At 37.5% G+C, this 25,894-nt stretch overlaps 16 protein-coding genes across 16 annotated transcripts; 10 read left to right on the forward strand and 6 right to left on the reverse strand. All coding sequences in view use genetic code 12, as the record gives it.

Moving 5' to 3' along the window:
- Positions 1–247: 247 nt before the first annotated feature.
- Positions 248–2,875, forward strand: DEHA2E05412g (DEHA2E05412p; the record flags this gene model as incomplete). Its single annotated transcript, XM_459554.1, has 1 exon — positions 248–2,875. The coding sequence occupies one exon, from the start codon at positions 248–250 to the stop codon at positions 2,873–2,875; it is 2,628 nt and encodes an 875-aa protein (XP_459554.2).
- Positions 2,876–2,973: 98 nt separating this feature from the next.
- On the forward strand, positions 2,974–3,582 carry DEHA2E05434g (DEHA2E05434p; the record flags this gene model as incomplete). The annotated part of the gene is made up of 1 exon (XM_459555.1): positions 2,974–3,582. The coding sequence occupies one exon, from the start codon at positions 2,974–2,976 to the stop codon at positions 3,580–3,582; it is 609 nt and encodes a 202-aa protein (XP_459555.2).
- Positions 3,583–3,941: 359 nt separating this feature from the next.
- Positions 3,942–4,514, forward strand: DEHA2E05456g (DEHA2E05456p; the record flags this gene model as incomplete). Its single annotated transcript, XM_459556.1, has 1 exon — positions 3,942–4,514. One exon carries the CDS (start codon positions 3,942–3,944, stop codon positions 4,512–4,514), a length of 573 nt encoding a protein of 190 aa, XP_459556.1.
- A 50-nt stretch (positions 4,515–4,564) lies between these two features.
- On the reverse strand, positions 4,565–5,650 carry DEHA2E05478g (mitochondrial 54S ribosomal protein RML2; the record flags this gene model as incomplete). Its single annotated transcript, XM_459557.1, has 1 exon — positions 4,565–5,650. One exon carries the CDS (start codon positions 5,648–5,650, stop codon positions 4,565–4,567), a length of 1,086 nt encoding a protein of 361 aa, XP_459557.1.
- A 251-nt stretch (positions 5,651–5,901) lies between these two features.
- On the forward strand, positions 5,902–6,519 carry DEHA2E05500g (DEHA2E05500p; the record flags this gene model as incomplete). Its single annotated transcript, XM_459558.1, has 1 exon — positions 5,902–6,519. The coding sequence occupies one exon, from the start codon at positions 5,902–5,904 to the stop codon at positions 6,517–6,519; it is 618 nt and encodes a 205-aa protein (XP_459558.1).
- A 508-nt stretch (positions 6,520–7,027) lies between these two features.
- Positions 7,028–8,494, forward strand: DEHA2E05522g (DEHA2E05522p; the record flags this gene model as incomplete). The annotated part of the gene is made up of 1 exon (XM_459559.1): positions 7,028–8,494. The coding sequence occupies one exon, from the start codon at positions 7,028–7,030 to the stop codon at positions 8,492–8,494; it is 1,467 nt and encodes a 488-aa protein (XP_459559.2).
- A 60-nt stretch (positions 8,495–8,554) lies between these two features.
- On the reverse strand, positions 8,555–9,304 carry DEHA2E05544g (DEHA2E05544p; the record flags this gene model as incomplete). The annotated part of the gene is made up of 1 exon (XM_459560.1): positions 8,555–9,304. The coding sequence occupies one exon, from the start codon at positions 9,302–9,304 to the stop codon at positions 8,555–8,557; it is 750 nt and encodes a 249-aa protein (XP_459560.1).
- A 971-nt stretch (positions 9,305–10,275) lies between these two features.
- Positions 10,276–11,196, forward strand: DEHA2E05566g (DEHA2E05566p; the record flags this gene model as incomplete). The annotated part of the gene is made up of 1 exon (XM_459561.1): positions 10,276–11,196. One exon carries the CDS (start codon positions 10,276–10,278, stop codon positions 11,194–11,196), a length of 921 nt encoding a protein of 306 aa, XP_459561.2.
- A 208-nt stretch (positions 11,197–11,404) lies between these two features.
- DEHA2E05588g (DEHA2E05588p) lies at positions 11,405–12,997 on the forward strand (the record flags this gene model as incomplete). The annotated part of the gene is made up of 1 exon (XM_459562.1): positions 11,405–12,997. The coding sequence occupies one exon, from the start codon at positions 11,405–11,407 to the stop codon at positions 12,995–12,997; it is 1,593 nt and encodes a 530-aa protein (XP_459562.2).
- A 378-nt stretch (positions 12,998–13,375) lies between these two features.
- DEHA2E05610g (DEHA2E05610p) lies at positions 13,376–14,753 on the reverse strand (the record flags this gene model as incomplete). Its single annotated transcript, XM_459563.2, has 2 exons — positions 13,376–14,270; positions 14,677–14,753. 2 exons carry the CDS (start codon positions 14,751–14,753, stop codon positions 13,376–13,378), a joined length of 972 nt encoding a protein of 323 aa, XP_459563.2.
- Positions 14,754–15,375: 622 nt separating this feature from the next.
- Positions 15,376–18,930, forward strand: DEHA2E05632g (DEHA2E05632p; the record flags this gene model as incomplete). The annotated part of the gene is made up of 1 exon (XM_002770382.1): positions 15,376–18,930. The coding sequence occupies one exon, from the start codon at positions 15,376–15,378 to the stop codon at positions 18,928–18,930; it is 3,555 nt and encodes a 1,184-aa protein (XP_002770428.1).
- Positions 18,931–19,137: 207 nt separating this feature from the next.
- On the forward strand, positions 19,138–19,932 carry DEHA2E05654g (DEHA2E05654p; the record flags this gene model as incomplete). Its single annotated transcript, XM_459567.1, has 1 exon — positions 19,138–19,932. The coding sequence occupies one exon, from the start codon at positions 19,138–19,140 to the stop codon at positions 19,930–19,932; it is 795 nt and encodes a 264-aa protein (XP_459567.2).
- Positions 19,933–20,214: 282 nt separating this feature from the next.
- Positions 20,215–22,230, reverse strand: DEHA2E05676g (acetate--CoA ligase; the record flags this gene model as incomplete). Its single annotated transcript, XM_459568.1, has 1 exon — positions 20,215–22,230. One exon carries the CDS (start codon positions 22,228–22,230, stop codon positions 20,215–20,217), a length of 2,016 nt encoding a protein of 671 aa, XP_459568.1.
- A 550-nt stretch (positions 22,231–22,780) lies between these two features.
- DEHA2E05698g (DEHA2E05698p) lies at positions 22,781–23,245 on the forward strand (the record flags this gene model as incomplete). The annotated part of the gene is made up of 1 exon (XM_459570.1): positions 22,781–23,245. One exon carries the CDS (start codon positions 22,781–22,783, stop codon positions 23,243–23,245), a length of 465 nt encoding a protein of 154 aa, XP_459570.1.
- Positions 23,246–23,576: 331 nt separating this feature from the next.
- On the reverse strand, positions 23,577–23,975 carry DEHA2E05720g (DEHA2E05720p; the record flags this gene model as incomplete). The annotated part of the gene is made up of 1 exon (XM_459571.1): positions 23,577–23,975. The coding sequence occupies one exon, from the start codon at positions 23,973–23,975 to the stop codon at positions 23,577–23,579; it is 399 nt and encodes a 132-aa protein (XP_459571.1).
- Positions 23,976–24,139: 164 nt separating this feature from the next.
- Positions 24,140–25,894, reverse strand: DEHA2E05742g (DEHA2E05742p; the record flags this gene model as incomplete). The annotated part of the gene is made up of 1 exon (XM_459572.1): positions 24,140–25,894. One exon carries the CDS (start codon positions 25,892–25,894, stop codon positions 24,140–24,142), a length of 1,755 nt encoding a protein of 584 aa, XP_459572.2.

Consider the following 25,894-nt stretch of genomic DNA (forward strand, 5'->3'; position numbering starts at 1 on the left):
CTTTAAAGTTTTTGTTAGGAGATTGCACTCTTCTCAAAAAAAAATCCGAGTACGAAATACCAAACCAGCATTAAAGCCGTCTGAGCAGCATCAAGCGAAACAGTTACATCGCTATCCAAACAAAACCAAGAAACATAGCGACTTCTATTCAGGAGCCCATTCTATTGATCCGAGGTTTTTCAAGTCAATTAAATCATATCTTGATTTCTTCGAGAAATATATCGACTTTGCCAAATATACTACTGCAATGTTCACAGTTACAACTATATCGCACAAGACCAGCGATTCCCGCCATCCCTTGGTTATGTTGACCAATCGTGAAGGATATAGATATCTTTTTGGGAAGATACCAGAGGGATCGCAAAGAATATTGAATGAGAATAGATTTAGATTAGGTAAATTGAAAAGCATATTCCTAAGCGGAACTATATCTTCATGGTCAGAAATAGGAGGCCTACCAGGTTTGTTCTTGACTATTAGTGATTCTACAAAGAAAAGTATTGATATTTTCACGAATTCAGGTAAGATCACGTCTTTCATCGTTGCAACCTGGAGGTATTTTGTTTTCAGGAAAGGTGTTGAATTGAAAATCAATGATAGCAATGAACATGATATTATTGCTGATAGTAATTTAATTGTCAAGCCAATTAAAATTGAAAGCAATAAAACCACTAGCATAAATGAAGATGTATCAAATAGGTTACATCAGCAACTTAAAAAGCTCATTTCATTGATGTTCCCAATGGATACAACTAAAGTGAACGATCCTGATCCAACTTCATATAAATCTGACCCTAGTGAGACTGAAATTCAAACTCATGTTAAACTTCCAAATCCGTTTAATCTTCTTCCAACTTATCAACAGCCTTCCTTAAACTATCTTGTTAGATTCCTCCCAATAAGAGGGAAATTTGATCCAATAAAAGCAAAAAGTTTAGGAATTAAACCAGGAATCGATTTCCGTAAGCTTACTCAAGGTCATTCGATAGTTAATGAACAAGGGGAGACTGTCCATCCACATCAGGTCATCGAAGAATCAAAGCTGTTTCTGAAACTATTAATAGTTGATATCCCGAATGCATCTTATTTATCAAATACACTTAACTGTGAAGAATGGTTTAGAAGTAATGAAAATATTGGTGAAGAAGATATTGGTATTGTCTATCATTTTTTAGGTGATGATATTGACTTTAATCAGCCAGAATATTTGGACTTTATTAAAAAGTTCCCAGATAATTGTAAGCATGTTATAAGTCACTCAAAATTATCCGACGATACATTGATCTTCAAAACTTCAGCTATCAATGTATTAAAATTAAAGTGTTTACAGAAAGACCATTTCAATTTGCCGTATATTGAATCCTATAATCCTTTGCAGAGTGATTCTGCAGATTCGATTCATAAACTTCAACAATTACAACAATTCCATATCGAAACTTCATCTATTAAATCGGATGATTCTTTAATTTCTGAGGATACCTGGTCATCATTGTATGATTCAAATATTTTACCATTGGATATAAAGAATATCAATAAAACGGACATTTTGGAAAGTGAGCCAATATCATTAGCCCAAATACCAGGCTCAATGAAAGACCAAGTACAAGTTGTCACCTTAGGTACTGGTTCAGCATTACCATCTATTCATCGTAACGTTATCTCAACGTTGGTGAGAATACCATATATTGACAATAACACAGTTAAATTTAGAACTATAATGTTAGATGGGGGGGAGAATACTTTAGGAACTATGATGAGAAATTTTGGCCATAACAACAAAGAGCAATTAATCAAAATTTTCGAAGAGTTAAGTCTAATACATCTAAGTCATCTACACGCTGATCATCATTTAGGAATTATCTCGATAATTAATAAATGGTTTGAAATTAATATTGATAGCGAAAAAAAGCTCTACTTGGTTATACCATGGCAATATAATAACTTCATGAAAGAATGGTATTCCTTGGAAGAACAAATTTATGACAAAATCGACTTGAATAGAATTGTTTACTTGAGTTGTGAAGATTTCATAAAAGATAGACAACCACAGTTTCAACAAGTTGATATTGATGAATTTGAGAGAAAGTACGATAATGATGAATTCAACCAAGTTATACCCAGAGAAAAGTTGGCACCTAAGAATCACGTATTAATCAATGATTTGTATAAAAACTTAGGAATAAACTCTATTCAAACTGTGAGAGCGATTCATTGTTATTGGTCGTATTCTATTAGTATTGATTTTGCATTGCCATCTGAGGAATCTTTTAAAGTATCCTACTCCGGCGATACAAGACCAAATCCAAAGTTTGTTGACATAGGTTATGGGAGTGATTTGTTGATACATGAATCTTCCTTAGATCATGAATTAATTGAAGAAGCTATCTCCAAAAAACATTCAACGATGATAGAAGCAATTACGGTATCGAAATTAATGAATTGTGCTAAAGTAATATTAACCCATTTTAGCACGAGATATTCGAATAAAGCAAACATGCTTATCGAGAATAATGAGCTAATTAAGCTTTCTACTAATTTGAGAGATTATTTAGTTAGATACGGATCTACATCAAATATTTTTGTTCCCGAAAGGTCAAACAAAAGACCCATAAAAGAGTTTGAAGATTTACAAATTTGTTTTGCATTCGATATGATGAATGTAAGGTTCAATAACTTGCATTTGCAAAAAGATAAATATAAAGAGATCTTGGAGATTTTCCAGACCGATGATGATTTAAATGAAGATTTGAATGACAAAAGAGAAAAGGAAATGAAAAAGCAGCGTGAAAAGCGCGAAGCTAAACGAATTCAAAGACTATCGATCAAAAATGGCAAGAAAAAGAGAAGAGTAAGTAGCGATGAAGAAATCGATTGATAAAATCTTTCATGTAAATAGTTCTGTATAGGTTTGAATTAACGCACTAAATAGTTTTTGTCAAGCAAAAAAAGATAATTATCAAAAAATTCTAGTAGATGAATGTAAATATAAAGTATCCATTGGTATTACATGATAATTGGCTATTAGAATCAATCACAGGACAGATCAATAAAAATGTAAAGTATACAAATTCTTTGATAAAGAAAGACTTTATAAGTCCATCATCTATAAGCAAGACACCTATATTAAGAATTCTAAGGTTTTTGAAAACTACGAAATCGTCTGATCTAACAGCCATACTAAGCGATTCGACACATACCGTGATTGCTATATTTCCATTCGATCCAGCAATAATCAATTTTGAAATTCGTTATAAACATCGAATCACGTACCACACACCGAACAGTCTTATATTGATTAAGCAAGCGAATTTGCGTTTTGTGAATAACGTCGAATTGACGACCGAATGGGGTATCACTATTGAAGATGAGATCGATGTAGCAGTTTTAGAAGTTCTTGATCTAGAGATCTTTCAAAGGGACCAGATTATGTTAGGAGTCAATATTGAAAATAATTTGCAACTTATATACTACGATAAATCATACCTAAATTTATGTGGAAAAAGTAGGCAGAGGGACTCTCTTGGAGAGAAAGAGATTAAAGAAGTTATACTGCAAAGTTATGATGATGTCGTATCCATATAATAAATTCACACTTACACCAGAAATTATCTTTGGGGAATCCAGAGGAGTTCTAACGTTTGACCAATAGCTCTCTTTCCAAATAATTGTAAACTATCACATTACTGGTAGCCCCTAAAATAGAACCCAATGGGTTCTAGAGTTAGTTGTATGTGGCCTGTTTTCTTGGTTCACACTATGGAACTCAGACTATTAAGCTACACGGAATATTTATTTTGATTAGATGTATACCCAATATATAGGTGAAATATTGCAAATCGACGCCCGGAATATCATTTATAGAGTCATTCCTAAGTCCATCAATAGCAAAATGATTGTAATAAGAATACTCATCTCGAGTATAAATTTAGTTGCAAATTGAGATGTCAATTTGTGGTTGCAATATATCAATTTATATTCCTTGTTTACAATTAACAACAATATACGCTACAATGAATGAACCTACCCATGAACCCAATTACGGTGCAAGCCAAGAAACCAATTGGAACGCCAGTAACGATTCTATAGAGTCGGATAATTCGAACGAGTCGATTGGTGAAAATGACGACCACAGATCTGAGGAGCATTTTGCAACTACAGGGTACGAAGTCTCTTCATTTAGAAGAGTCAAACGATACGCTAAGTATCTTTTGGGTTTGAGGAAATCCCAAAGACAGCCATTATTACCTCATCATTCTCCGCCATCATCACCATTACCACCTAGGCGTCCAATTAACTACATAATTTTTGATATTATTTGGAACCGAATTTTGAGCGAAGCAAACCGAGAATTGTTGATAAGCTATAAGTGGGTATTCTTTCTCTTGTCTATTTTGATTGTGGTTGCTGTCCTAGTAATCACAAACAACTTCGAATATTTAAAAGTATTTCTCAAGAGCCTATTTTGTTATATTTTAAATTGCCTACGCAAGGGTACTAAAGATTGTTATGAATGATATATATATTACGAGCTATTTATTGATTTATATTTACAAGCATGAATAAATTAACGTCTTGGTCTGTCCTTCACCTTCATTTTATTTACGTTCTTGAACTTTCTAGTCTTGGCGAACTTCTTGAGACCCCACATAGATTGAGAAACCTTGTTAGACTTCGATTTACCTCTACCACCACCGTGTGGGTGATCGAATGCATTCATAGCGACACCTCTAACCATTGGACGTCTTCCTCTATGACGACTTCTACCGGCTTTACCCCACGAAATGGCTTGGTGTTCCTTATTAGAAACTGTCCCTAAGGTAGCATGACAGTTGATGTTGATATAACGATGTTCTCCTGAACTTAATCTAACGATAGCCTTGTTCATCTCCGGATGCTTGGACAAAATTCTACCGAATGTACCGGCCGATCTGACTAACTGACCACGGCCATTTGGATGCAAACCAATGTTGTGAATGATCGAACCCACTGGCAACATATTCAATGGTAAGCAATTACCTCTTTGCATAATTCTCGAATTCAATAATGCTTCATCGATTTCACCATTATTTGTTTCGTTCATTTCCTCAAGGAAATCCTTTGGTAACCCCTTTCTAAACGACTCTACCACATCACCCTCTCTCAAACCACTGGCCGCCAAAATATACGATAAATCTCCCGTCTCGTCGTGTTTCACCAACGCAATGTGGCCCGATCTGTTAGGATCGTATTCAATTCTCAATACAGTTTGCTTACCGCTGTCTAATCTATGCGAGTCCACAAATCTATAACGCTGCTTATGGCCCCCTCCTCTACCACGAATGGTTATATGTCCCGTATTGTTTCTACCGGCGGTTTTTCTCTTCGAGACCGTTAATTCCCTCACCGGTCCCCCTTTGTACAAATGATCATGCACTGGCTTCTTAAAGTTGGTGGAACCAGGCTGCAAGTGTCCGTTCGCATATGACTTCAATTTAACATGCGCTGATGCCAATTTCCTCTGTCTTTTATATATTTCATCTCTTTTTTCCAAATCGGTTAAATTCGCCTCCCCTGCTTCAGCTATAGTACTTTGAAATCTGCTTAATATCAAAATGGACGTCTTGACCCCTCTTATAGGGTTGGCTAAGCACCTTCTCGTCCAAGGCAACATTGTATTCCCTGTATCCGTTTGATATCACCCTACTATGGTAGATCGTTGGACTGAAGAGTGAAAAAAATTGAGACATATTTATGGTCTCATATTTACCTAGCGAATTTCTGAACGCGTGTAAATTTCAGTAACCAATAATTTTGTAGAATGTCTAGTGAGAAAACCTAGCGTCTCCGAGTGTTCAAACAACTTATATTCATATAATTCAAGGATATATTCATATAAACTACATAAGATACTATAGAAAAATGATGGCATCTCGTTTCTTCGTCCGTTCTATGGCCTCAGCCGCCAAGTCAGTCAAGCCACCTGTTCAATTGTTCGGTGTTGACGGTACTTACGCTAATGCATTATACTCGGCATCCGTCCAAGATTCATCAGTTGAAAAAACGTTCCAATTTTTAGGTACTATCAACGAATTAGTTGAAAATGATTCGCAAGTCAGAGACTTTTTACATAACCCAGCTTTAACCAAGGATGATAGATCCGCAGTGATTAAAGCACTTTCATCCGGATTGAAATTAGACAAGACCACTACCAACTTCTTGAATGTTTTAGCGGAATACAACAGATTGTCTCACTTCCAAAACGTCTACAAGGAATTTGCCACGTTGAACGATGCCCACCAAGGACTCGTTGAAGCCAAGGTTACATCGGTCAAGCCATTAGACTCCAAGATCTTGAAGAGATTACAGGCTTCCATTGGTAAGTCGTCATTTGTTGGGGAAGGTAAGACCTTAAAATTGACTAACGACGTTAACCCAGATATTGTTGGTGGTTTAATTGTTGAAGTTGGTGACAGAACTGTTGACTTGTCCGTCTCCGCTAAGATTGCCAAGTTGAACAACACCTTAGGTGAAGCTTTATAAGTTATGGACTTTTGAGTTGCCTATTTAATTTATGTTAAAATCTGATACTAGACCAGCAGGTATTTGTATAATATCGCTTCCTTACTTAAATTTTTGAATATACATTATCAATGATGAACAAGGTGTATTGTATCAAAATCAATATATATTTATGAGACTAACAGTGGAATGCTTTGGATCTTGTAGATTGTGAATATTTGGCTAAATGTAGAGCAAACTGCCTGACTAAACATACTTGACGTTTCTGTTTAGCAAATCGTATTTGATATATCAACAGGCTTTAAGAACTCCGACAACGGTGATAATTTGGTGGTCAAATACTCTTACATATGCTCTGTATCTCTCTCCTCTCCAGGCCTAAGATTTGTAAGATAATTACTTCTATGTAAGCAGTTATAGGTGGTATAACTTGCAATGCCAGAAAGATAGTGGTCCTGCATAATAAGAAACTATATATTCAGGTGAACATTGTAGCGATTAAGCAGTACATAGACAAAAGGAGTTAACAATGTCAGGAGGTGGTTTTAAGATCTTCAAATGGGCCGTTGTCACAGTAGCAATTGCTTTCAATATTCTAGTCTATTTTTATCCTGATATTCTAAATGATTTACAGCAGTGCAAATGGCATGAGTTTTCAGATTCTGGGAGATTGAAGAGTAAACTAGACTTTATCAATGGTTTGGATCAATCGATAAGTGATAAGATATTGTTGAATTTACCATTCTTGCAAGATATTAAAATGCTGAATACTAAATCGCCTTATGATTTACATAATGACGTTAAAGACATTCATCTTTTGGCATTTGGCGATCCACAAATCAATGGAAACTGGGCTCTGACGAAGTATATTAAGAGATTAGATAACTATGGAAATGATTACTATTTGGGCCATATCTATACTACTATGAAAGAAAGATTAAGTCCTAGCCATGTTGCGGTAATGGGTGACCATTTTTCGTCCCAGTGGATATACGATTCTGAATTTTACAATAGAACATACCGATACGTTGAGCGAATATTTACAAGGCCAATTGAATACAAACAGAATGTTCTTGACGTACACGAAAGGCATGAGGATTATGACTGGCAAAAATGGTTAAGCGAAGAAGTAAAGTTGGACCCGTTGGTAAGATTCAACTCTAGGGTTTACAACGATGTCTATGACTGGTATAATTTAGACAAAAAGTATCCAAATTTTGAGAATCCTCTTTTCATTAATTTAACTGGTAATCATGATATAGGATATAGTGGAGATGCAACGTGGCAGCATTTGGCTAGATTCCACCTTTTATTTGGTCAAAATAATTATGTCATTAATTATAACAAGGGAACCCCTGAAGAATGGAGAATAATTGTATTGGATTCATTAACTTTAGAAGGACCTGCGTTACAGGAAGAGTTTTTAAATTACACTTGGTCATTTGTGAATAATATTGAGAAATATGAAAATAAGGACTTCAAGGGATCAACGATTTTGTTTACTCATATTCCGTTCTACAAAAGGGAAGGTTTATGCAAAGATGGCCCTGAACACAAGTACTACGTAAATAACACACAAGAACCTTACAAGAACGGCAAGCTAAGATCTCAAAATCATTTATCCTATGATTCGACTCAAAAAATCATGAATATTATGTTCCCTAAAGATTCTAAGAATGGAATAATATTAACGGGGCATGACCACTACGGATGCAACAGCTGGTATAATTTATTAAGTGATACTTGGGAAGCTTCTGAATCTGTGAAACCCACAGGAGAAAGATTCGCTGTTAGAGAAATCGTAGTGGAATCAATGATGGGAGATTTTGATGGTCAAACAGGTATACTTACAGGACATTTTGATAAATTTAAACAAACATGGTTGTTCGAATTCACCTACTGTTCATTCTTAGTTCAACACTACTGGTGGTCATCTAAGATTTTAACAGTTGTAGCCGTATTCCTTCTATCTACCGGGTTTTTATTTAAATGGTAAGACGATATAGCATAAATTCATTTAAATACTAATATATCATATATAACTATTCACGAACTCTTAATCGGCCTTTAATTCATCTTCCAAGCCCTTACTTGTAGCTGGTTGAGCTTCTTCGTTCGAAGTCAATGCGTCTTTTGATTCCGAATCTTTCGACTCTAATCCGTTGGGTTCTGCGCCTTTCGATTCTGAGTCCTCTGGCTTTGGATCGCTTGATTCTTGTTGATCCTCGGAGGAAGTTCCAATGAAGGATTCTATGTCAGTCTTAGCACTATCGAAACTTTCTTCAGGACTGATAGCGATTTTCTTGACTTTTAAAAGGCCATCAACGAAAATCCAATGGGACCTCTTAACACCAGTAGGTTCCTTCTTAGCTCCTAAGATTTCAATCAATTCTCTAGATGGATCTGACAATAAAGGATACTGCAAGCCTTGCTTGGTGACAAAATTCTTCTGGGCACTTGGCTGGTCGGCTGATAATCCATAAACCTTAGCATTCGATTTCTGTAAAAAGCCAAAATTCTTTTGGAAGCCGCAAACTTGTCTGGTGCATCCCGGAGTAGATGCCTTTGGATAAGCAAAAATAATAACGTATTTATTAGCTTCAGCCTCCTTTAACAAGTCAATTTCATTCTCTTCTTCGTCTAATAATTTCATATCTGGAATTTTATCGCCCACTTGCAATTCTTTAACTGAGCTAGTTTGAGCCTTCTTAGCTGGTGGCTCAATCTGTGTCTCAATTTGGGTCTCCTTTGTTGGGGATGATGTTGGCTTGGAAGCAACTCTAGCAGAACGACGTAATTCGGGCATTATTTTTATATTTATATGGTAATAATTGTAATTAAAATTAATCAATTGGTAAAATCAAATAAATTTCAATTTTTGGCCTTCGATAATTGATTCGATATATATATCGGTGTCAGTGCGCCATAGTACAACAAGCAATTTTACCATGTCTACTCCCGTAAAATACACTCCGATTCGTACTTCAACTGCTATACAACTATTACTCCTACAGACTACATCTATATCTCTATTCTATCGGAAATCTTGTTGTATCAATTTTTTCAATTTATAAATATCCGGAATGATTTGTGTCCGTAGTAGCAATTATTGTACTAGCTTGCTTTCTCTCTCTTTCCATTACCCCTTTTTCTTTTACGCAACGATGAGAACTGATTTGACTCGCTAAATCAGCCTAAATATGATCAACGATGATACTACATGGTCGGACTTATAAATAAGGTACGGAAGACGCTCTAAAAGCCGTGTATATGTTATTTATGAATTGTGGTTCGATGAATACGAGACGAAAAATTATAAGAGTTAGAGTATATATTGACCGTTCTGTATTTTCATCTACTTAACATGCTGCTCGACTAATGTAGTCAACCATTCTCTATATTTATTTCTAGTCAGTAGAAGCAACTATGATAATGGCTGTGAAAATCCTCTTTGACAGTTGGTGTGCGTGTTATTACCGAATGGTGGGGGAGGTTCCATGATGATTTTATAATAGTGCCTAAGTAGTTTAAGCAGTGCCAAAAACAACAGCAGGAAAAGAAATGATAGGAATTCCCTACTGTAATACAGTGAAGTTTATATAAAGCAGTGAATATATCGATTAATCAGAGAATTATTTATTTTAAATTTAAAATGGTGGTTGTAAAAAGGACCTCGTTTTTACAACCATCTGCAAACTATTTAAGGGCATGTAGTTTCCTGCTTCAATTAAGTACATTCCTCAAGACAAACTATTATATATTCAGATTATATTTGATATGTCTTGTAATAGCTATTTATCCAATTTGAATACTTTATCTCAAGTAGCAGCCACCATTCAGACAGACATGGGTAGTGATAACGATCATTTTGAAGATATTTTTGCGGCAACATCTCAAGATATCAAGAACCCGTCACTTTTAAGCAGCCCGATTTCGTCCCCCTTGGAGGATGAAGAATGCTTTACCGAAAAGAATACAAGGTTAATTAACTCGGACGAAAGTCTTGACCTTGTTAATAGTCTCTTGTGCTTGAAACACAGGAGTTACAGTTACGGACCTGGGTTGGACTGCAAAAATGTATCAGTTCCTCGCTCGCTAAATGGAGATAAATGCCTCGTCAAGGCAGCCAAACTACTCAGTAAAACACGTTCGCTGAAAAAGAGTAACCCTCGTTTTCAGATTAAAAGGAGACAAGGCCAAGGTCGACCTTACACTAACTCCCTTAAGGCTAGATTCTACATGCATGACTCAATCGAGGAGCTATACTGCTATTTAAACAACATTCTGGCGTTCACATTCCACGAGCCTTCTTCATTCAAACTGAAAGACTATCTATGTACAAGAATTTCTCCCAGACTGCCTCACTTCAAAATGATATTCTTTAATAACCTACCTCCGACAACAAATCTATATGAAAAATTGTGCGAGGCATTTAAAATTGCAAATTTTAAATTTGTCAAGATCAACAGAAACATTGAAGGTAAGGTAGTCAATATTGAAAGTGTTTGTAACACGGATAGTATAATTACTGCGGAGTGGATAAAGCAGAACGTATGCCGTCCAAGATACAAATCAAATATGAAAATTTATTTGATTAGATCTAATCAACCCATGAAAGAATGCATATACAAAGATAAGAAAGTGTTTGAACTCGATATCGAGAATGTGTATAACAGTGTGGTTAAGATTATTGAGTAGAATACCCGTCTATAATATGTATAATAAAGCATTTTATTATTAGTTTGTGTGTGAATCTGGATTATATATCATAGTTTGTGTGTGAATCTGGATTATACATGACCACCTGGAGTAAAAAATTTCGTTATCAAAATAATGCGGCAGTAACATCTTACATATATAAAAGCGCAAAAAACTTCATTCTAATGTTCGAAGATCTTTAACCACCATGAAAATCTTTAAACGGAGACGATTCACGATTTCGGCGCCAGATTCAGCCAGTAGTTTAGATAGCAGAGGTGAAGAACGGAGGTTCAGCTTACCATATACGAATAATGAAATATTATATTTTCCTGATCATAATCCTAATAGCATTACTAATGAGTTAGCCAACCAGGAAATCTCTACACAAACTTCCATTAGCGAGTCAATAGCTTTATCTGAGAGTGATACTTTATTGTACGATAAAAAACAACAATTAGAGTTGCAAGAAACGTATAATGATAATTTTACATTATATCTACCCTTTTTATTGAGGCAGTTGAGAAATGCAAGAGATGAGTTTGTTGACGCGGCAGATCATGATATCGATAGTGATGACCAGAAAACTATGATAGACGAAAATAATATAAGTCCTTGTCTAATCTTGAATAAAGAAGCATGCAATTTTAATTTGAAGCGAAGGTTTATCATAGTTCAAGAGCTTTTGAAGCATAATACTTATTTATTCGCAAGTGAAGAGTCGTTCCAGTTATTCAAGCATTTGCGTCTGAATAAGAAAAAGGAATCAAAAAACCTGAGGATTGTATATGATGCGAATGGAAGTATTAGAAGACTATCTGCTAGTAAAGGGAGTAAAAGAGGAAATGATATACATAACGACGAATTAGTTGACAATAGAACACACATAATACCATTGGAATATAAAGTAAAGGGTCTAGGTCTCCCTATATTCAAAATTAATACCCCATATTTATCATCATTTAGGAAAAATTCCCCGTTCTTGGTCTTCAAGAAATATAGAGAAATTCCTTTGAAGCCGAGCTTGCAAGACTGTCCAAGTAACGAAAATTCAGATAGCCTGACAAACTACGAAGCATACGTCTTCTGTTCTGTTTATGTAAAACACTTCTACGATGTCAGGCGATATATTTTAAACTTTAGTCCAGTAGGCAAGAAACCATTCCGTATAATAATGTTCCAGCACAATTTCAAGCCGTTTGCGGATTTTAACTACCAAAATACAAGATTCAGAGTTGTTGGTACTTCGCTATCGTGTGTCTATGTAACAAATTATAGCCCCATCATGAAACTAATGATTATCGATAATGATAAACCATCGTTATGTGACGATATTATAAATAAAAAGACAGGGTTTGAAATTCCGTCAATAATTAAACATAAAAAGAAGCATCCAAATAATAACTCATCAGACAACACAGGCAACGATTTAAATGACGACATGATTTTCAGTAATCCATATCCTGATCCTACAGGCCCACTATTAGCCGATTCTGCATCTTTCAAAAGATTAACTAGCAAGCGTGCATTTATGTCCAGATCAATGCCACCTTTTGGTCTTTTTAAAGACTCCATGTTGTATGGTAATGACTCGATTAATTTTATTCCCAAGAAGTTTTCAGATACAGGTAAAATCGAAATATACCAGGATAATTCAAATTGTACCGAAGATGCAAATAGTACTTTATCAATCGACTTAGATAGCTTAGTGATAAACTGTATTTTATTAACATTGAGAGAATCTAATATTAGAAACTCTGTCAAGACTACTCTTCCACAGGCTATTACTTTTCAAGATTGATGATTCTGCGTATTATGCGGCAGACTTTCAATATGCACAGAACTTATATTTATTAAACAATAATATCAATATGTTATACAAACATAACATATGCGTTAATCACAAGCCGACAGTGAAATTATAGAGTGCTTTGACGTTTAATCGAAAAATAATAATTCTTTTCGAATAGGGGGTAGTTGAAAGAACCACCCAAGTAAATGAACTAAGAATACCTTATTTTATGCCATATTCTCATTAAAACTATATCAACCGCATTTATAAATCAATAAAATTAAGTACCTTTATTAGAATAGTACAGGTTCGTTTACATGGATAAGGGAAATCGCAAACGAATGTATTATTATACTATATACTTTATGAATAGAGAACTTATTATATTCATTGAGGTGATTTGGACGTTTCTTGTGTATCGGTTTCTTGCCTTGTTGGAGATCTTGGCTTTTCCTGTCTGACTGGAGACCTTGACCTTTCTTTTCTAACAGGCGACCTTGACCTTTCTTTTCTAACAGGCGACCTTGACCTTTCTTTTCTCACTGGAGATCTAGATGATGGCCTTGGATGGCTGTTCTCTTCGTATGGGGTATCATTACTACGCTCTGCATGATTATCGTCGGTGTCAGCCAATCTATTATCGTATGTTGACTCTCTCAATTGACCATCACGGCTATATCTATAGTCACGATCACTGTATTCATGGTTTTGGTAGTCACTATCACTATAGTTCCGATAACCATTATCACGGTCATAATAACCTCCTCTACCACCGCGATAACTACCTCTTGAGCCACTATAGTAACCACCTCTATAACTACCGCCGTAGCTACCACCGTAGCCGTAGTCGCTACTGTAGCCACCATAATCATTATAGCCCCCTCTACCACCTCTATAACCACCACTTGGGGCGTAGCCGTATCCACCACTTGGGGCGTAGCCGTATCCACCTCTTGGGGCGTAGCCGTATCCACCACTTGCGGTGTAGCCGTATCCACCTCTTGGGGCGTAACTGTATCCGCCCCTTGGAGCGTAACCGTATCCGCCCCTTGGAGCGTAGCCATATCCGCCTCTGCCTCTGAACCCACCTCTTCTTGCAGAATACGGATCAGATCTGGCCAATTGAACAACTAACCCATCTTTCAGCGAGTACGGTAACTGTTTACCATTTAGTTCTAAGGCCTTTTCGCAATCTTCAGCATTTTTGTATTCCACAAACGCATATTTTTCTCCGTCATCAGTTCTTGGTGGAGGTATATCTAATCTTACTAAATCGCCATATCTGGATGTCAGTGTTATTCTCTCTTTGTAGGATTCTTGATTATTATTCTCGGGGGAGCTAGGAGGATATTCAGGAAATGTAAAACAGGAAATAGGAGATTGAATCAGGGAATGAATAATCAGGAAAATAGGGATACTTCAGGGAAAGATAATTCAGGAATTGATTCAGGGAAGGAATAATCAGGGAAATAGGAAAATAAAGGATAACTGAGTCTCAATCAACGAGTCTCAATCAATACTAGCAAAATTAATATAGGATTCTTGCAAATCCAAATTGCACCGATCAGCAGTATCCATAGGCATAGATTTCCATATTACATGCCATTTGCATCATTTGCACGGATCTGCCAATCTGCTTTTCAGAGAATGAAAATAATAAAAAAGATCAACCATTCTTTCATACGTACTTTTCAAAATCGGGTGCTAAATCAGCAGCCTTCGACTCCTTCGAAAACCCTGTCACATATAATGTATCCAGCGGCATCTCCTTTGTTTTCGTTCTCTATATGCTAATTACACAAGTCTCATCTAGTGTTCCTCTATTCCCATAGAAGGCCAATCGAAATCAAAATGTCGTGTCGTAACCCATTTTTCATTCCTAGTCTATATGCACACCTAGAATTATATGGTCCACTGGTGTATGGCAGTTCTGGTGTACAACCAAATTCTGAAAAACAGCGTATCTATATCTCATTACTATCTCCTGTCTTTTTGTGTCACCTTTCTCTTTTTCCCCCTTTACTTTTGACGTTCCCAACAAAATATCCGAACCCAACAATTCGATGGGGTAGTCCTGCATATTTTTTACTCGAATACTTTAGGAGAAATCAATATTATATGTAGTACCTTTTAGTTGGCGGCTGCGTATGTGACGACCTGTATACAATGGCCCAAGCTCTGGCAGAATTTTACTCACTTGTAAGCAAATGTGTATACGTTTATTAAAATGTGTCTTTTTTCATAAGATAGCAGGGGAAATTAATTGAAAATTGGACTTTTAGTAGATTAAGAATACATACTAGAAAGCTTATAACGGGAAATTAATAGTTCAAGTCTAAAGTGGATTTAAAACGCATTTAGAAATTAGCCGCCCAGGAACTTCCGAAATGTCATCGATCACCGACGATCAGTTGTTAGAACACAATTTTGTGAATGATATGTCAAATGAGAACGAACAGGACATTTTAGACGAATTTTTGGACCAACGAGTGTACGAGTCGATAAATTTGCCTGATAGTAACAGTATTAAGGTGGAAACGGACGACTTGTTAAATGATTTTTACAATAATAACGACAGCAATGACAGTAATAATGATGGAAGTAACTACGGAGGCGGAAGTGGTAACGCGAACTACTTGTTGAATCAGTCGCAGATGACGACGCCTAATAATAATGACTACATGTATCTTGATAACATTGGGTACAATGCGACCAACAGCGTGTACACGAGTCCTCCCGATGCGTCTCAGATGAACATTACGAACAAGTTACAACTTTCGGATTATGATATTGTGAGAGATGAGTTGTCCAAGTTGAAGTTTGGCACTGCCAATATGAAGCTGTGTCCGCCATCCGTGGATGTGCCCGACCAATCATATCTTGATTTTTCACAGCAAGCCATGGATTCGTTACCGTACAAATTGACATTAACAAACTTGCCGAGCTACTCGCGGGTGGAAACGCAGATCAAATTCAAGTTCGGGTTGAGTCCGCCTCCCCCACACGTCCTTTTACATATACCCCAAGATTTAATATCCAAGAATAAATTCTGTCTTTCGAACGGTGTGGATACATTGGCACCTACGTTGAAAGAAAGTCTATTATACTTGGACACATACGTGTTGACGTCCGATTATAAGAAATCGTGTAATATTTGTTCCAGATGTATCAAACGTGAGCAAAAGCGGGCGTCGAGAAGAAAATCCGGCGTCAATGGGAACGAATCCGACACAAATAATGACGCCACGAATGATAATAACAACACCAGGGAAAACGGTAAGAGTTCTTCTAGCTCGTGGGCTGACGATAAGATGATGAAGAAAGCAATCATTTTTAACTGTAAAGAAATTGTTTCCTTTCCTCCGCCTAATGGTTTAAATAATGATTTATCGAAATCATTAGACCTCTCTGCTAGAATAATATGTTACTGTAGGCATCATAAAGAATCTCAAGGATTCAAATTATTGTTTGTGGTGAAGAATCACGAAGGAAAAGTGGTTGCAAAACAAATTTCGTCAACTATAATGATAATGGATAGAAAGAAAACCACTGCTGCTTCGAAAAATAAAGTGAACGAAGACTCTTTACCTAATTCTATCTGTGGCTCATCCACTAACTTACAACAAATGTCTGGAGACCAACAACAACAAAGACTGCCTAAAGAATCTGATAATGATATATTATCAAATTCTTTCCGTCAATTATCTTCTAACTCAATAGATGAATCCAACTCTGAGGCCCAAACTAATACCGATACTAACACATTTACGGAGGGAAGAAACTTAAAGAGGAAGAAGTTATCGGTGGACGATTCGTTCAACACTCAGACTAATCCTATGTTTAATGGCAGCGTTAACGCATTGTCGCCATTAAGTAATAGTGATACCAATACATCGACGAGCAATATGTTGACCAAACCTCTTAATACTCAATTGCCTTCGAATGGACAACCATCATTTGGATTATCGCCATTAAGCCATCCCCAATTAAATACCCAGCAACCTAGATTACCATCAATTCAAAGAATCATACCGGCACAGGGACCAATTAGAGGTGGAATTGAAATCACTTTATTAGGGTTTAATTTCCGCCAAGGATTAGCCGTCAAGTTTGGCGCAAACCAGGCTTTGGCTACCCACTGCTGGTCAGAAACGACATTGGTTACATATTTACCTCCTGCATCGCAGCCAGGCCAAGTCTTGGTTAGTTTTGAAGACCACGAAAATATGATGATAGGTGGACCACCTCAACAACAAATTTTCACCTATACTGATGATACCGACAAGCAATTAATTGAATTAGCCTTGCAGATAGTTGGTTTGAAAATGAACGGAAAATTAGAGGATGCGAAGAATATTGCGAAGAGAATCGTTGGTACCGATAATTCAAGTATTAGTGGTACAAATACTAATGTTACATCACCTGCCAACCAGCAGAATATGAACCAAGCTAACATTGAATGGTTTGATAGCGCTCATAAAGCTGTTTTACAATTAACTAAATCGGATTTGTCAACTGAAGAAATCTTGATTAATTTCCTTTCGTTAGTCGACTTACCAAATTGCCCAATTATAATACCAAACTGGCAATTATGTAATGGACAAGGACAAACTTTATTGCATTTGGCCTCTTTGAAGAGATATAGTCAATTAATTAAATTTTTGATCACGCATGGCTGCAAAATTGATGTTAAGGATAACCAAGGCTTAACACCACTTTTCTTAGCATCGATGTGCGGCTATAGAGATATGATTCAAATTTTTGTTGCATGTAAGAGTAATTGGAATTTGAAATTGTCAAATGATAAATTATTAAAGGATTACTGTGATCCAAACGTATTGGATGTTTTCAATAGCTTAGAAAACCAGGATAATGAAAATGATGCGGACGATTTCTCTAGGTTCCTCTCAAAGGATAATAAATTGGCTAAGTCAATGAGTTTAGATTCGTTGAATTCAATGTTTGCTATGAATTTCGGATGCCATGTATCAAAGATGGTCATGGAAGATTCGGTCAATCATTCGAGTGGCTCAAAATTCGAAAGTGGTGATAGACATCTCATGAGAGAGGAATTAAATTCGAGATCGAATGAAAATGAAAATGACAGTAGTGAGTTTTCCCATGAGGATTCTGATTTAGGTAACTCTGAATTAGCCGATTCTGAATTTGAATCAAATGACGATGACAGATTTTATAATGATGATTATTATGAAAGCGAAAGTGATGATGACTTCGATGATGAAGATGAACATGGTGATAGTTCCGACCACAGAGAGTTAAATATAGCTAAGGTTGGCGGTATTTTGGATGATAATCAATCTTTATGCTCAAACTCAACTATTTTGCCACCGTTATCAAATAATAATGATGACGAGGACGAGGACGAGGACGAGGACGTCTTCTCTCTGAATTCGGCAGGATTATGGCAGAAGGTTAAGAATGTATTTAGTAATGATGAAAGTGACAGTCAGTTACCATCTTACGATGATTTGTTTCCTTTTGGACCATCGTCATTCCACCTGAAACCAAAATCTTCTGTTGAAAGAAGCCTTAATAGTGTTGATGATGATTCAAATGGTGATAGTTCTAAGGTGATTACTGGAACTTCGCGTGATGATAACCAAGAGGATGCCGGCGTGTCCTCTGATTCTTCGGAAGATATGGTTATATCTTACATTAATCATCCTCGCAAGAATGTTGAAAATGATAAAATGTTATTATTTTTCTGGTTCCCAGCATTGGTCTGTATTATGGCATTATTCATCTTCGTCTACATCATGGGTTATAAGTTCGTGTTTATTGAAAACTTTAAACATTACATTAGAACAACAATAGGAAATTTAATGGTTGGGAATGAGAGAATTGGTAAACTTTTTCACTCATCGAATGCAGCAGGGGTAGAAAGGGTGTTACTGGCAACTCGTAAGATAATCAACGAGTAGGGAATTTGTAGTATTTATTAATTAGGATCTTTTTTTTTAATTTTTGCTTTAGCGTTTCATTTCTTGTTATACTATAAATATAAATACAAATATAATTACATTATTGTACCTGTTTCCGCGATTTGTGAACTGAAATATTTCTTCCAATAAAATATACTGTATTTAAAATCAATACTAATCTGAAATTAAGTCTATCCTCAAAGTAAAATGGTTCACGTATTGTTACTAAAGAACCAGACCATACCGAAAGATCCATATAATGATAAATTAAAGGCGCTGGGATATAATCCGGTGTTCATACCATTGCTCGAACACAATCACTATGATAGGCATTCAACTGTAGAATACTTAAAAAGTAAGGAATTTTCCAACATACGAAATTTTATAATTACAAGTCAAAGGGCTGTCGAGTGTTTTAATGAATGTATACAAGAAATCAACGACGAGAACATTAAGCAAAGTATATTCCAAAAAATTGGATATACTGTGGGGCCTGCGACGGCCAAGATATTAAGTGAAGCGGGATTCAAGACTGTCAAAGGTGGTAACGATGCCGGCAATGGACTGATATTATCCAAGATTATAATCGACGAGATTGCACCTGAAGAGGAAATAGTATTTTTTACCGGCAAAATTAGAAAAGATATCATACCGAAGAACTTAAAATTAGCCAATATTAATATTATGGAAAGAGTAATTTATAGAACGGATTTGAGGGAAGATATTGGTGAAACCTTCAACAAGCAGCTTTCGCTATTAGACCAAACTAATAATATTGAAAAGAAATGGATAATTTTTTTCAGTCCCCAAGGGACTGAATTAATAATTGAAAAACTAAAACAGCTTGATAATTTAACTAGTCAATTTTATATTGGTTCAATTGGTCCAACAACTGAAGACTATTTGGTTAGCAGAGGTATAACTCCTAATATTGTCTCAAAGAAGCCTGAGGCAGCATCATTATTCGAACTGATGCAAAATCATGAAGCGACTTACAAATAAGAGGAGAATATTATTGATGTCTTGAATATTGAATAAATACGTTCAGGATTAATTAAGTCACGCATTAGCGAATAGAAGAAAATAAACATTGCATCTGTATACTAAGTTTAATGTAAGGTTAGGCGAAAGTCTATATATATAAGTGGCCAAGATACTCAAGTAATCTACAAATGATTGATTGATAAAAATCGATTTCTGATAACATATAAATAGTATAAAAACAAGCTTCTTTAATAACTTAAATATGGGACATGTCTCTTATGAGAGTCTAAAGTCTGGTACTTACTTACGAGTAGCCTTGACTACATCAATGATTTGAGCAACAACACCAGGATTCGATAATGTTGAAATATCACCCAATTGGTCTTCTTCACCAGCCAAAACTTTTCTCAAAATTCTTCTCATGATCTTACCTGATCTAGTCTTAGGTAAATCATCTACCAACAAAATTGTCTTTGGAGTTGCAAAAGGACCGATTTCCTTACGAACAGTTAGGATCAATTCTTTCTTGATCACTTCTAGGTCTTCAGATACGTTAGATTTCAATGAAACATAAGCGGCAACTGCTTGACCCGTCAACTCGTCTGCGTACCCAACAACTGCACATTCAGCAACAGATTCATGTAAGATCAAGGCAGCTTCAATTTCCGCCGTAGACAACCTGTGACCGGAGACATTAACAACATCGTCGACTCTACCTAAAATCCAGTAGAATCCGTCAACGTCTCTTGCAGCCCCATCACCTGAGAAATAATGATTTGGGTATGGCTTCAAGTAAGTTTCAATAAATCTGGCATAGTCGTTGTAAATACCTCTACTAATTGATGGCCAGCACGATTTGACACAAAGGACCCCCTCGACATCATTTTCCTTCAATTCCTTACCACTAACTGGGTCCAAGATTTTCGCATCAATACCAAAACATGGTAACGAGGCAGAGCCTGGTTTAGTTGGAGTAATACCGGCTAATGGCGCTAACATGTGTGACCCCGATTCTGTTTGCCAGTAGGTATCAACAATGTGACACTTGCGTCTACCAATGTTGTCGTTATACCAGTGCCAGATTTCGGCTGCAATTGGTTCACCAACAGAACCTAAAACTCTCAAGGAATCCAACTTATAGTTTTCTATATACTTGGTGCCGGCTCTCTTTAATAATCTCAAAGCAGTAGGAGCAACGTAGAACTGGGTGACCTGATACTTGTCGACAATTTCCCAGTATCTCGAGTAGTTAGGGTGGGCTGGGGTACCTTCAAACACCACGGTGGTGGCCCCACATAATAACGGACCGTATACCACATATGTGTGTCCAGTAATCCAACCCACATCTCCTGCGGTAAATAACACGTCGTCTTCGTGCACGTCGAACGTGTACTTGGACGTCATGGCAGCCCCCAACAAGTACCCCGCGGTCGAGTGCTGGATACCCTTCGGCTTACCTGTCGAACCCGAGGTGTACAATAAAAATAATGGGTCTTCCGAGTTGACTGGTACCGGTGGGAAGTATGGTCCGTACTTGGCCATTTCCTCGTGCCACCACAAGTCCCTGCCTTCGGTGAACGGAATATGGGCGTTGCCGGTTCTCTTGAAAAGCAAGACGTTTGTCACGTCAGGACAGTTCTTCAACGCATCATCCACAATCTTCTTGGTCTCAATGGTCTTACCACCTCTCTTCGACTCATCAGTGGTGATAACAATCTTCGAGCTGGCGTCCAAGATACGGTCCTTCAACGAGCTAGATGAAAACCCGGCGAATACAACCGAATGGACGGCCCCAATTCTCACAATCGCTAACAAAGTCACTAACGCCTCAGGGATCATTGGCAAGTATACTGCCACAGAATCTCCCTTTCTGATGCCCAATTTCGTCAAGCATTGTGCCAACTTACACACGTCCTTCAACAACTGGCCGTACGTGATAATACGACCTTCGTTTTCCTCGTCTGCCTCGTAGATTATCGCCGGCTTGTTAGGATTCTTGATGGCCCATCTGTCAACTGCGTTATACGAAGCGTTCAATTGCCCGTTCACAAACCACGACGCAATGTCCCCGTCTGCAAAGTCCTGCTCGCTACTCACGGGGTATCTGGCTTCGTCAAAAGGACGGTCCCAACTCAAGTGTTCCAACGCTTGTTCGCCAAAAAATTTGCTGGGGTTCTCAATCGATTCCTTGTACATCTTGCTATAGGTCTCAAAGTCTGCCAAGTTGGGTTTGGACTTCGATCTTTCCTTAAATTCCGCTGGGGGTTGGATAATACCCTCATGGTCCAACGTTACGTGTGTAGAGTGTGGTGTCATTGTATAGGTAAAAGCTTTATATCTATTTCCTATATATCTGCTACTATCCTTATCGCTGCTTTTTCCTGGCGCTTACTTACTTTATATACTATTGGTTCTCGGACTTACATTCCCCTCCTTCCCCACCCCCTTTGGGTCCCAACGACCAACTTTTCGTATCTCTCAAAACTTCTTGACCCACAAATTTTCAAATCTGGGGAACATGGTAGTGGATTTTTACACATTTCCCAATAGGTTTACATCGGTGGTACTAAACTCCATAGTCAAGAAAAATATGCCGGCAGGAGGGCGGCCGTGAGTTTACGAGCCGGTCGATTAATGACTACAGCTATTGTCATAGTATGCATCATGTGATCATAGCTCCTATTGATAGGTGGGCCGAAGAAATGGTGAACAAAAGTGGTGGTGTAGATGTCTGTAAACAGCAGTGGTAGTGTAGATAAAGCAAACGAGCGAGTTGCACACGTAGATAGTGCGAGTGAGCGAAGTGAGAATGAGCGCAGTAAGCAGAGTGAGCAGAGCAAGCAGAGTGAGAGTATATATACAATAAATGAGTGGGCTTGCGTTGAAATTCACGTCGTTGTTGATCAGGACGGTGGCCAAGCCAATATCTAACTCTATCAAGGCCCAGGCAAAGGAACACGAGAACTTCCGTCGCAAGTGTATATGGTTTGCCCAGATGATGCACCATACCGATTTGAAGATGAGAATGAACCTAGTGGGGGAAAAGAAGATCAAGATTCGCCCGTTGAACGACAACAAGGCCATCGAGAAGGGGGCCAATTTTTTGAGTGAAATGTTTGTGTTTTCGGTGGCGGGATCGTTGATTCTTTTTGAGTCGTTCCGGAGCAGAAAGAAGACGAATCTTGAGAAATCCAACGTCCAGGACGACATTACGTTTCTCCAAGACGAGATCGTGGCCCTCCAGCACGAATTGGAAGAAATGAAGACGAAGCTTGTCGAACGACCCACCAACGGGCCCGCCAACAAAGCCGCAGATGCGTCTGCTAAATAGCATTTGTACATAGAAATAGAAAACATTGGCATACGCAATTGGACGTGAACGGGCCCATATTAGGTTTCTACTGGGTCCCCATTTGGGTATTGGTGTAGATTAACTCCGTTTTCGTTCTTGGTATGGGGTCGCCCCACTTACGAGGTCGTCTATGCATTGGTGTCGGTGCTAACATCCTTACAGCGCAGTACTTACGATACAATATATTAATAGTATACAAATATTGATTGAGGTGTCCTTCTAGCGAAGAAAACTCAAAGTAATATAATACAAAAACTAACGAAATAAAAAGCACCCTGCGAATTCGGGCCGCTTAGTGGCAACTTCACATTTATTTTTGCTTCTTCTTTTCAACCTTCAATAACAAGGCTTTGTTGATATGTGGCAATACACCCCCGAACGCAATGGTGGCCTTGATCAAGTTATCCAATTCTTCATCTCCTCTGATGGCCAATTGCAAGTGTCTTGGGGTGATTCTCTTTACCTTCAAGTCCTTGGCCGCGTTACCAGCCAATTCCAACACTTCAGCGGTCAAATATTCCAACACGGCCGTTAAGTAGATGGCGGACTTAGATCCAACTCTGATTTTGTTTTGCGCAGTTCTCTTCAAGTATCTCTTAATTCTACCCACTGGGAATTGCAATCCTGCTCTAGCAGAATGCGACGTGGTTGACTTGGCTGTTTCGGACGATTTACCTTTACCGCCGTGTACTTTCCCTTTACCTGACATGTTTGTTTGACTTTAACTGTTACTTCTGTAGACGAAAAACGATAAATTGCCTTGAGAAACAACAAAACAAACAAAATAAACAAAATAAACAATTGTCGCGATTAAAATTGACCTGTAACACAAAACATCAACTACGTATTACCCGGACTCGTTATCATACACCATCAACTGTGTATGTTATTATGTGGTCCTAACTTCCTTAATAATGCCTCGATTTCGAACCGTGATTTCTGCATTTCGGTGTTGATCGAGTCATAGTTCTGCAACCCCCTTAGTAATTTTATGAGTACAATTATATCGTCTTCCTCGCCCCTCCCCAACTCCTCAACGTTGTCTTGTACGTCTTCGTCGTTTGATACGTCTGAATTAAACGAATCAGTATCAGAAGACTGAGGGTCATTATCACTATCGTCAGCATCTTCCAGTTGGTATGCTGATTTGTGAACATCGTAGTTAAAACTGACTCTTCTTTTGGACTTGGCATTGCTGGTTTTCAAATTAGTCTCGTGTACTATGCTCTTCAATAAGGATTTGTTTGCTAGTGATTCGTTGACAGGGTAGACGTTCGGGTTTGTCTTTGCCTTGAAAAGGTCGATTATTTTGTCTAGTTCGTTGTCGTTTTTGTTCTCAAGCGATTTTGTAAGCGAGTTTAAAATGGGATACGAATGGACTCGGTAGAGGATGCCTCTGATTACTCCAAAATTAATAAATCGTCTTACGTCTATATTGTTGAGGTATTTTCGATGCTGCATATACCACTCCTTCACCGTTTGACCTTGGTTCAACGATCTATAGAGATAAAATAGACTGGCTTTTGATGGTATGACGGTGGTCTCGCCGCTAAATTTCTTCTTTGATGCTTTGAATATCGATGAATGTTTGCTTGTGGGTGATGCTGAATTGGGAAATGTAGACGATTGTATATCCAGATCTTCATTTACCGGTAATTCATTCAATAAATTGGGTTCGTTGGTGATTATATATGCTTGGCATTCTTCTGCAATATTATTCAATGTCAAGAAATTTCCAATGTGATTTGTTGGAGCATAAATATTGCTGAACTGAAAGATATCAATCATGTTTATGCATTTATAGTGCATCAAATGTTGGATGCACTGTTTGGTGAGAATATAGTCCGCATCAGCAAGCTGACTTATCCTTTTTATAGAGTTGATCCCGTCAATATATGGTAAGATTTTAAGCATTGTTGGGTCCCAGTTTATATCCACTAGCAGACTTAGCTTAACAGTTAGAATTGGTACTTGGTACGCCTTGGTGTTAACCGGGGGTGGTAAAATAGGAAACAACTTGATATCCACCGAGTTGGCGCTATCCAACGGTATACAACACTCGGAATAATTGTTCAAGTCCTGGTAAATCTGGTGTATTAATGACTCAATCGACGATAAGTTAACCTTCTGTGTCCTTCTAAATCCTGGCGTGATAAATTCATTAATCATTAGCAGATTCTCGGTTGGATATTCATCTTTATTCTTAAAAAATGACCCAAATTTGTCCAATTTCGACAATATGAAACTCTGCTCTTCTAAAACTTGGAACATCTTTCCCATCCGCTTGATGGCAGATTCGTAAGGAGTAGTATCGCTGTTATAGGGAAACACAAAACAGAAATTGAAATTGAATGAGTTTCTGGAATACTTCTCGTTTTCGATATTCACCGGATACCCTAATACCTTGAACCGGTCAATCTTTATAGAAATCAACTTGTTGCACAACTTAGGCTTCGGTATAATATAATTTTTAATCGTGTCGAAGTTAAAGATAATGCCATTTGAATCACTTGTACTGGAGTTCCCAATTGAACCTTCAGGCACTTGATTCAACACTTTTGTACCCTCTGTGGGGTGGAACACCGCGTAGAAAATAGCTGTAATCGGCACGAATCCATCGCTTTCCAT

This window comes from Debaryomyces hansenii (assembly GCF_000006445.2).
Source record: "Debaryomyces hansenii CBS767 chromosome E complete sequence".
Taxonomy (NCBI): domain Eukaryota; kingdom Fungi; phylum Ascomycota; class Pichiomycetes; order Serinales; family Debaryomycetaceae; genus Debaryomyces; species Debaryomyces hansenii.